The 11,323-nt window shown below is 43.5% G+C and overlaps 1 protein-coding gene across 1 annotated transcript; it reads right to left on the minus strand.

Annotated features, from left to right (window-relative positions):
* Positions 1-996: 996 nt before the first annotated feature.
* Positions 997-11,016, minus strand: neurl1b (neuralized E3 ubiquitin protein ligase 1B). The gene is made up of 6 exons (XM_070836737.1): positions 10,875-11,016; positions 6,553-6,797; positions 6,127-6,460; positions 3,717-4,457; positions 2,642-2,767; positions 997-1,911 (listed from the first exon to the last, which is right to left on the minus strand). The coding sequence occupies exons 1-6, from the start codon at positions 10,903-10,905 to the stop codon at positions 1,664-1,666; spliced, it is 1,725 nt and encodes a 574-aa protein (XP_070692838.1). The 5' UTR covers positions 10,906-11,016; the 3' UTR covers positions 997-1,663.
* Between the last annotated feature and the right edge of the window lie 307 nt (positions 11,017-11,323).

Below are 11,323 nucleotides of genomic sequence, written 5' to 3' on the forward strand. Positions count from 1 at the left end.
TGGTACGGGCTGTTGCCACCAAAAGAATGAAATATTCAACATCTTGTAGCTTTGTTTGTCTTCTAGAAACTCTGGGTAAACATGCGGTTCTTTATTAGCTGAGAATTACGACTAAATGTTGTGATTTCTGCAAAAGGGGGGCTAAAAAAACTCTCACATAACTGCTGATATTCCAAAATAAACAAAGAAACATTATCCCATTGAGGTCATGCTTAGTCACCCGATAAATATAAACTCAGACATGAATAGAAAAGATCTGTTATATTATTGTAGCAAAATACAAAATGAATGCAAAACAGCTCTAAAAGCAGCCATTTTGATGCTTTTTATCATGTTACATGATCTGGCACCAGCAGATGGAGTCTGACCACTTGTGGTGGAATTAAAGCTGTTTGAATGTGATTTTTGTTTTTTTCCAGAGCACTTTAAAGACTTTTCATCCACGCTGGCTTCAAAAGAGTGATTCAGATTCAATCTTGACCCTGGAAACAGCAAACGACCAAACAGTCTCATCTCCAGGTCAGTTTGGTAGCAGCTCTAGAGTGTGTGATCTTAGTGCGGCCTTCATCAGATGAGCAAAATTCATTTTAGAAAATGGAGTAAACGCTGAAAGGAAGTGCAGCCCTGATTTTAGTAGGAGATATCAGATCTCTGACAGGCATTTTATCAAAATGTCATGAAGAAAAATAGCTGGCTCATATTAAGATATGCACATTAGTGTTATCAGCACTCAATAATTGCTTAATTTCCTTGTAAAATATCATGATGACACTCAAAAGTGGCCCTAAATGTACTGATACCAGATATACAGATATATTTCATACCAGCCTTTTTTAATCTAACTCCCAATTAAAAAAAAAAATTAAATGTTGGCATAGATTTTTAAATTCAATACCCTTCAGCAAAGGGTTCTAAATATAAGTGATCATATGGAGAGAACTTGCTTCTTCAGAGTCGTCTATAATATTATTGGAATTACACACACTGCAGTCACGCTTAGTCCACTTTTATTCTTCTCTCATTGTGCAAAACCAGATTCTTCAATTTGTCCTTCGCAAACACACTTTTCTTAAAACACGCCACTGAACACATTTACCATACACTAACATCTTTTCACTTACTACTACACCTTTGTATCTGTGTGCCTTTCTCACCATAAGCTTTTCAGTACTGTACATTGAAAATATGGCTAGGATTGTTAGCATAATTACTTGGACACACAATGTGACAAAAATCTAAGGCACTAGAAGTCATAGACTGCGGTTCGCATATTCTGCTGAAGCAAACATAAATCTGGGACGACGAGGGTCAAGACAAAATACTCACAGCAGGCTTTTCTGCTCAGCAAATACATGTGACGTAACAGACAGATCACATGGAAAATACAAATTGGGAGCACATGATTCATCTCCTCTTTCTCTGTCAAAATATAGGAGCCCATAAATGCAGTCTTTCTGTTGAGATAAGCTCCATCACAGTTCTGCGTATGAAGAGCCTAGTCCAGAAATGATTTACCCATATAAAATAGAAATATAGGCACAATTATGTCCCGGTGTGGCTCATCTCCGCTGAGGGCCCAGATCCGTGTTAAACCAAGCCTGAGAAAGGGACACGTGGCATCCAGCGGTGGACGTCACAGCACCTGTTTTAAACCTCCGGACCATCACGGCCGATACGTTTTGATAACATCTTTGATGGGCCTCCTGCATATCGGACAGCACGCGTTGATCTGTCTCTTCAGTTTCAGCCCACAGTCGTTGCACAGGCACATGTGTCCACAAGTGTAGATGACAGTGTCCACCTCCTGGTCGAAGCAAATGGTGCATTCTCCGTTTTTTCCAGTAGGGGGCAGTTCTGATGCAGCGAGCGTGGGAGAGACGGGGGGACTGAGAGGGGAGCTGGGAGCAGTCACTGGAGCAGAGGGGAGAAAACACGTGTGGGTCTGGAGCAGACATGGACGCATGTACACAGATAACTCTTGTTCTTGTGGTTGTGGGAAGAGTACGCCTGGTTCCCTTTATATATTCTGTTCTGTAGTCTTGTATATTATTGACCATGCTGAATCCAAATGTCTATTACAGAATCTAATCTTTGCTAGATTATCTAACAGGATTATTAAGGTTATGCACTTGGACTGCAACTAACATTTATTTTAGATTCATCTGTTGGTTACTTTCTCATTAGGTCAATATAAAATCAGAGAAGAAATACACCCAAGGTGATCAAATACGATGCTTTGTCCAACCCACAAAATCCAAAAATATCCAATTCACTTTAATGTAAAATTAAGAAAAGCTGCAAATGTTCACATCTGGGAAGCTTAAACAAGACGCTTTTAAGATTTCATGACTTAACGACTGAGCGATTATGAAAATAGTTGCCTGTTCATTTTCTATCTGATCACAGTTCAACCAATCGCTGAAGTCATGCAGGCACATCTTTAACAATGTGAAAGTGTCCTATAAGAAAGGAGATCTGGAAAGTCAGCTCTCCCCTGACTCCTCTAGTGTCACATGCACATATGGTTCAGTCCAACTGAACGACCACACCTCTCCACCATAGCAGCCTTCCTGCTGCAACCTCGTGAGGGTTTCTATATACCTCGGAGCACTCGGCATGACGTGAACATTTGGTAACCTACCCAGAGACGACTCAGAGGCAGAGGAGGATCTGTTGACGCTGAACGCCAGGTCCGAGTCACTGTCATCTGGACTGCTGCTCTGGGAAGTGCTGGGGGATGTGGAGGGAGGACTGGACTGCAGTGTTCCTGTGTCACAAAGATGAATACACATGTACAGACCTCAGATAATTACACTCATGTGGAGCCTTTAAAGGTGGCATTCAGACAAAGTGGATATGTAACTGTGGTTGGTATCATTTCAGTACAGTGAACTGTTTGAGTTAAACGCTAACCAGCATGAAATTTCTTAGACTGTGTTTCTTTGAGTTGTTTCTGTTTGGGGATAATATTGTTGGATCAGAAACGGCTGAAAATTGGGTCTGAGCTTATGGGAGCGTATGTGGGAGTAGTGGGAGTGGGACAGATAGGTCACCGCTCTAAACGGAACAGATACAAGCAGACATAAACTACTCAACTGCATTCCTCTAGTCTGGGAAAAAATTAATCGCAGGGGCTGACTAGACTCAAGAGTGGACTGATGAGAATAAAAGAGCATTTCCTTTTTGGGCATTTATCAAAGGAAATATGCTTGTTTGCTTTCTTGTAAAGGGGTAAATGAGGAGATTAATACTCACTCGTGTCATAAATGTGAAGCTACAGCCAGCAGCCAGTTAGCTTTAGGATAAAGACTGGAAATAAAGGCTGCATCCATAGGGAACAAAATTCATCCATCATCACCATTATGTGACAGTTTGTTGAGTTTACAGATGGATTTTTGATGGACTATTTCTTGGCCATGATCCATAAACACCTGGAGTCTTTGCTGGTTGTGTGGCAACTGCACAGAGCCAAGAAATAGTCCAGCACAAAGCCCTGCTTCCAGTCTATGTGCTAAGATAAGCTAACTGGCTGCTGACTGTAGCCACATATTAAACAGAGAAATATGAGAGTGGTAATTTCCTCGTTTAACTCTCAGGAAGAAAATGAGTAAGCATGTTTCCCAAAACAGCAAACTTTTGCTTCAAGTCTTCAATTAGCAGTCTAATACTAGTCTTAGTATCACCTCTACATGTCGCTGTAGACACACTCAGCTTACCAAGTATCCTGAGTCTGTTGACAGCCCCGTGCAGGGTGAAAAAGGCCCACAGGACCTGAGAGGAGTCCACACAGAGCAGCCTGCCACGTCCCACTCCGTTCACCCCATGGTGCACCTCTCCGCTGGGCAGCAGGCTGAAGCTGAGCACGTCTCCAGAGCAAGGCATAGGGAAGCCCCGATGCACCACCCAATACTCTTTACGGTCCAGGAGAACCTCGGGGTCTGCCGGCAAGTCCCCGGCGTGCAGACCAGCCGGGTCACAGGATGTTAAACCAAACAACAGAGCCCCAAAGTAGGGCAGGCCCAGGTGGCCGACTTCCACGTACAAAGTCTCACCAACATGCAGCGGCCGGTCACTGAACACCAGAGTCCGACTGCTGTCCAGAAAGTGGATGCAGGCGGCTGAGCGGTCTGCAGAGAGTATTACATCAGAGCCACGGACCGGGTGAAAGTGCAAGTCATTGTCCAGCGGGGAAGGAAGGCCCCGGACCACCCTCGGCACGCTGAATCCAGTGGAGGCTGATGAGGATGGTGTGGTGGAGGAAGAGGTGGAGGAGCAGCAGGGGATGAGCTGAGTGTAGTTATTGAGCTGGAGGTTGGCCATCTTGGCAGCAGCAGCCTGGTTGTTCTCCAGTTGATTGTTGCTGTAATTGGCTGAGTCGTGGCTACTCTGGGGCAGATAGGCACTCAGACGGGCCGCACTCAGGCAGCTGGATCCCACACTTTCAGCAAACGTGCTTTCTGTGGAGGAGAACATGGACAAAGACATGACTTGGACATGCTATCATATGATCGGTCCAGTAAAAGTGCTGAGATATTATCTGCATGTGTTACTGCTGCCTGTTCTCCTCAATGTGCGCCTTTGTTTATTTGGGTAAATTACAGGGCTGCAGCTAATTGCTCATTTCATTACTGACTAATGTGCAGATTATTTTCTCAATTAATTGATTAATCATCTAAAAAACATTCAAAATGTCTGTCACAATGCTTCAGGTTTATGTCTGTAAATAATTCGTTTTTTGGACCGACAGTCCAAAACCTCAAAATATTCAGTTTAGTGTCAGAGAAAACCAGCAAATAATCCCATTTAAGGAGCTGGGAGATTATTCTCCATTCCTGTTTGAAAAAAAGTTTGAGCACAAATGCTAATCAACTAATTAAGTAATTGTTGCAGCTGTAGCACATTTGACTCTTCAATAAATGATTTCATTTCTGCAGGCAAGGAGCTTCCTGCATGTCACACGTTTTCCGTGAAGATGATAGAACAAAATAAGAAAAAAATGTGTGGAAAGTTTTGACGTGACTTTGCTGTTTTTTTGTCTTCATTCACCATTAATGTATATTGGATAATGCATGTTGACAGACACTCCTAGAAACCAATAAGAGAGCTAGAATACGAATCTACGCTGAGAGGCCTTTGTATGCTGCTCTTGTTGTAATGTTTGCTGTGGCGCTAAATAAACCTTTGTGCTTTGGGTACAAATAAGCAGCATCAGCCAGCAGTTTATTTGACTGTATTCATGTCCCTGTTTCACTTCCATTCTGTATTAACATGAACTTTAGAACAGAGTTTACAGTACAGCTGATTTTCTGCGTGTGTGAGGGGCTGATATAAACAAGCCTGGCACTAGTAGTCCCCCTTTGACTTATGATACATTCCTATATTACTATTTCTAGTGATGCTGGAGCAGTTGAGCGCTGGCCCCTCACCAAAGCTCCTGGGATCTGCCGTATTGACCAAACATGGCCATAGCTCCTGTCAGACTGAAGATAAACACACCCAGTGAGTACGAGAGAGATCGAGAGGGTGATGGAAATGAAGGAGGAGGGAGAAAGTGACAAAGCGCGGGAAAGTGATAGTAAGAGAGTGTTAAAGGAGCGGCGGGGTGATGTGAGAGCCGTGGTCCCAAATCCTGTTTATCTCTGTACGTTATGGGTGTTGTTTTCCAGACAATCTAGTTTTGTCACACAGATCGAGGATCACTGAGACCTCAATACCTCCTCCTACTAAAGTTGTCCCTGCTGCTAAGGAGCTTGGTTGTGCAGCTGCTCTATGAACTCTCAGGAAGCTGCTTAAATTAGCTGTGAATGTGTTGACACTAAAATATGTTCCTGAGGTTTCAGGGTTGTCAAAGCCGCGGTCGAGGTACACGACTTTCTACCTGACTCTTAAAGTAAATTCCAGTCAAAAAATATCCATTATTCAATGTTTTTTGGGATATATATGAGCTGTAATGGTGGACTGTGTGCAGACTCATGACCAGTCAGTTGTGAAATTTGTTCCTCTCACTTCCCTTCTGAATGAGTCAGGTTCTGCTTACCTCTCTTGGCTGCAATCATAACAAAAACAGTAAGTATTTTTGCAGGAGTGTTCTCACAGGGTGAGTAAACAACACAATAAAACGCTTACCAAGCAGCGTGACCTCCTGAGTGATGCCATAGATATCGATGATGGCCCAGAGTGGACAGCCGATGCTGAGCCCGCAGTGGAAGAGGATGGGCTCTCCTTCATTGATGCTGTAGAAAACTCTTCCATGGCGATCAGCCCAGAAAGACAACACGTTGTCCTTCAAGGCCAGTCTCTCTGGCAGAGCTTTGGCCCAATAGCCGGGCCGCGTCACCAGGTCTGGGCAGGCGTATTTGGGGATGTCTGTAGCAACCAGCTCACTGGGGTCCAAACTGGTGAAACCGAAGCGTAGAGCTCCGCTCCAGCCAGTGTGCACACCAGTCAGGCGAAGGCGCACCTGAATTAGGGGAGTTAATTCGAATGTAACTTTTATTCTGCAAATATCTACATGTTAAATCTGGACCGAGGAGTAAAAAGCTGAAGGCTGACCTTCTCGTAGAGGTGGACAGGCCTGTGGCTGAAAGTGATGCCATTACAGAAGCTGTTCTTGCGTGTGGCACGGCGAAGCTGCCCGTCCAGCCTGATGTTCTTTCCTTTGGCGTGGGGGTGAAAGCGGGGCGACTCCACACTGACACTGACCGGAGGAGCAGACGTTCGCCTCTCCACGCCTGCCCCGTTGTTCGGCAGGGTGTAGTACTGCCTGCTGGCCACCGGGCGTGGTTGAAAGGTCGCATCTGTGGGTACAAAAATATCAGGGATGGTGTTAGAGGAGAACAGGCATCATTGATTTAACCGGATCAACCAAATTAGAGCCTGGCGTGGTATGTGGTCTGCAGGTCTGCTTTTGTGTGACCGGGGTCAAAACAGCAATGTTAGTGACACCAGCTGTTGGAAAAAGAGGTGTAGATAGAAGCCCACAATAACTCATTTGCAAGTTGGTTTAGAGGGCAGAGGCCAGTTATGTAAAGGAGCCCACAGTCTCACACACTTCCTTTCCCACACTGACACTATGAAGCCTCTCTGCTCCTTTCAACAAGTACATTAAATAGTCTCTTTTAGCATGTAACCCACATTTACAGGATAAAAAGGCAAACTGTCCCAAATCAGTCTTACCACATCCATATGGGACATTTATATTACAGAAATAAAACAAGGTAAATTTAGACAAAACCCATGTGCATGTATCACTGAGAAACATAAAAAGGACATTTGGCTTTGGTAAAATCAACACAGATTTGTGCAGTGCTAATATTAGTAGCTTCAAAAAAAAAGAAAAATCTACAGAAAGTCGACAACAGACGCGATAAGTCTTCCTCTTATTTATGGGCTACAACACCCTTGGCCTACAGCATAAACAAACCCTGAATAGCCCTTTTCATTCCTCCACAGTTATCTTCAAAAGCAGAGAATGAATCACACAGCGCCTAGTCAGTAAGGAAATACTCCAATAAAAGGCTTAATCTTTGATCCTATCTTTACAGGAGTCATTGTTCTACTTGGCAGAACTATTTCTTCGTGATCACCAATAAGCCAATTAATCATCCGAAATCCGAAAACCAACACGACGAACTGAACTTTGGCTTTAATGAGACTCGGATTGTTTGGGTTTTAATATTCAATAAAACTAAAGCTGTAGATGTGTGTTTATGGTATAGACTGGCTGAAATTCAACATACAAAGGGTGGTGGTGTTTCTACTCTCCTCCAGGCCCACAGCGTGATTACATTTCTGTTTAAAATTCACTGTGATCTGGTGTAAAGACAATAACTCAGTGAAATGTTCCACAGCACATTTCCTAAATTAGACATTATCACTGATTATATTCTAAACTATGAAGCAGCAACAAGAACATCTGTAACATCTCAAATGATGTGCGGGTGCCCCTTTCTTTCTACTCCAGGAATTTGGCTTTAAAAGGGATAAAATACACTTTGGTCAAAGGGTATGGAGGAAAGCATGTTGCGGGTGAGCCTATACATGTAGGTCTTAGGCTCAACTGCCTCGCTGACAGAGTCAAGTACTGGGACTCTGCAGTTAAAGGACCCACAGCGACGACTGATATAGACACTAGCCATTATTAGATGAAAGGCATAGCACAATAGGACATGCAGGGACAGCTCGCTGCATGGTCTATGTTAGCCCCAGTTTGTGCCTCCCATGTATTAACATTACATGCGAGCCACAGCGCTTAGCATTCCACTTCCTGAAAAACAAATACCCAGCAATCTTTACAAAACCCAGAGAGTTATTGCTTATTTGTACAATGTGATGCAAACTTAAAGATACTCTGTGGAGTTTACAGGCTCTAGAGGTGCTGTGGAGCATTTTATTTCTTAACATGACGAGGATGGGCATGTGCACGCGATCTATCTATCTATCTGTCTATCTATTTGTTTATTCTTGGAAGAAAACTCCACAGGACATCTTTAAAGAATTTTTTGTTACTTTTTTCATTTCAAACTGAATTATGCTTCAGTATTTTTCTACTGTTAAAGGACAAACATAAGGACATATGTCACAGATTCCTCCACAAGTAACATGTTAAAAATCTTATTCATTGTGCAGCTGATGGAATACCAGATGGTTAAAAGAGCATTCGAAAATTCTGGAAAAACCTCCAAAACAGCACTAAGTGTTGTTAAATGACCTTTTGGGTTTGTCAGAGATCGCTGGGTATTTATTTTTTTGCAAAACTGGATGCTTAGCTCGCCTCCGATGTGTTGTTAATACATATGAGGCGCACACTGGGGCTAGCTCAAGGATAACTCATGGATAACTGCTCAGACTGCAGGTTGATGTTGGACTATAGCAATCCTGTTTTAGTGTGTTTATTGACAGCCCCCCGCCTTAATCATGTGACCGCAGTCAGGGTGATGCTCACTTGACGGATCACCAGAATCATGAGAGCAGCAAAACAGCAAAACAAGCAGACAGTAATCATCTTTGAATTTAGACTGATTACAAATGTGGCCATCATACACAGTTCGGTCACAAGTCTCATACAGTATATTTCAGCTTCCACATGCGGTTCAGTTACGTTTGCTGATGTCCTCCCGTCTTTCTCCTACTGAAAGGAGGAAAGCACAAATAAATACAATCATAAGACAGCACAAGACACTCTGCTTTGAAATGTAAAACTGATTATTCATCAGGGTTAGCTTAGGTCTCTAGAAGATCATGCTCTTTATTCTCTCATATCTCTGGGCTGTATGTTCATCATATAGAAACGCTTTCACTGAGCATGAGCCTCTGTGGATTTTAAGGGAATTTCAGACTCTGCTTTGTTACATCTTTAGTTTCTAGAAGTTGGGTTGTGGTTGGGTGATATCCTCTGAAAGGCTTCTATTGTCAAACACACAGGACCTACAAAATGGACCTACGAAAACCTCGTACATGTCTCCAATATAGACCCAACAAACGCAGATATTCTATTAATTCCATGTTAATCGAAACCATGCAGTTCAGGCAGTGGGAGCCAAGCTGCTCCTGCTCCACTGTGACTAACTGTTCTTGGTCCAAACCCTACGTCAGCTGGCTCTGGTGGCAGTAACCACATCATTTAGCCGCCGAGTGGGTCTGTCGTGGGCGTGGGAGTAAGACAGACATTAAATCAAACTGATACGGGGACCTGATTTTCAAGGAATGTGCTTTAGGTGTCATGACAAAGTGATAGTTTGGAGAGCTCACAGCGACAGCCTTATGCAAAAACTGGGGCTGACAATCAAGTCTCATGCGGGATTAATTCACTGACAATCACTTGAGACTGTACTTGACAGCAGTCATACTTGGGATAGCTACAGAACATTACCAGGCAACATAGCTGCATGCATGTTTAAGTGTTCCCGTGTGTTTCCAGGTAAGATTGCAGATGTCTTATTCTGCTTTCTCAACAACCTCTTACGTGTCCTCGTGTCTGTTTTGTGATTGCTAGGTGACTGGGCTGCTGTAATGCAATGCAATTTCCCACTCAGATTAATAATCTACTCTCTGTTTACCACCATCTACCACTGTCACTATGTGTCATACAGCCTTTTTATGAAGCAAAGTCGTATATGGCAACAAAAACAATAATTGCTGTGTAAAAAGCCAGATTTACACACAAATATATGACAAGTGACTGAAAAAACATGCAATTGTGCACCACAGTCTGGTGACACTCATAAAGCAGACTGAGAAGCAATTTAATGCACAGGCTAAGGTGCTTTCAAGCAATTTGGAAACTGGTCTTTTGTTTTTTTAAAACAGTCAGTGATGCATTGGAGGTCAACTTGTCAACATTTTTAATGCATTTAAAATTTCAGTCATTTCCTGATTAAACAGCACTTCATGTAAATTCTCAAAGATCCAACTAATGTGTTTATTTGCACAGGATCTTTGGGAATACTTACAAATGAGCTTTCCGGAAAAATACTCATGAGTTTTGATGATGATGGTGCTGTCTGCGTTATGATGATCACCACCCAGTCAGCTGTCGCCCCTCTATTGCCTTCTCTCTCTCTCTCTCTGTCTGTGTGTGTGTGTGTGTGTTTTCCATCTCAGGAGACATCACGGATCATAATTCTATAAATGACAGATTTATTTTCTTTGAGGGAATTTGCAGAGAGCCGCGGCAGCCGGAGCGCTTGTTTGGACCCGCTCCCTGGGAATCACGCTCAGCTCCCCCGTGATGGGAAGCGCGTCTCCACGCAGAGCGAACACAAGTAGAGGAATTAGGACCAGCCATGTGTATCTCTGCCTATCAAGACGATTTCACACAGACGCACAGCTTCGCACTGAAGCCTAGTGAATGACACATTAATAACAAGTCTCACCTATTAAAGGCTTAGGTGTCGTGTTCCCCATTATATCCAGAAATTCCTCGCACCGGCTGACAAGTTAATTCCGATTGCAATATTTCTCTGTCCATCCGTGTGTCCTCCGTTTGATGGATATCTGCCTGGAACCAGTTCGATCTCAGTCTCAGTGCCTTCAAATTGCGCCGTACCTCCCCGCTGAAGCATGGACAGGCTCTTCTTAATGTCAACCCCGAGCGGCTGCGACAGGCAGACACCTCCAACTAGCGCACAGCAGCCCCCTCCTTTCTTTAGTATAGGCTCCCCTCTGCACGACTTTAAAGACACAGTAAGCAGAGATCCCCCCTCAAGAGCATCACACAGCCTCTGAATAATTCATTTAATTATTCACTGGGAGCCTGTGATGAAGCTTAATGAGCGTGTAGCCTATAGGACAAACAGCACGCTTGCAGGGGATGTCTAATCTG

Source organism: Pempheris klunzingeri, chromosome 9, assembly GCF_042242105.1.
Source record: "Pempheris klunzingeri isolate RE-2024b chromosome 9, fPemKlu1.hap1, whole genome shotgun sequence".
In the NCBI taxonomy this organism is placed as follows: Eukaryota; Metazoa; Chordata; class Actinopteri; order Acropomatiformes; family Pempheridae; genus Pempheris; species Pempheris klunzingeri.

What these genes read in the sequence shown, in the direction of transcription:
- neurl1b (XM_070836737.1), bottom strand. Translation starts at nt 10,905, where the DNA reads ATGGGGAACACGACACCTAAGCCTTTAATAG. An exon ending in TCAGGAGGTCACGCTGCTTG is followed by an intron (nt 4,458 to 6,126) that starts GTAAGCGTTTTA and finishes TCTCCTCCACAG; the next exon opens with AAAGCACGTTTGCTGAAAGT. An exon ending in TGCCTCTGAGTCGTCTCTGG is followed by an intron (nt 1,912 to 2,641) that starts GTAGGTTACCAA and finishes CCTCTGCTCCAG; the next exon opens with TGACTGCTCCCAGCTCCCCT.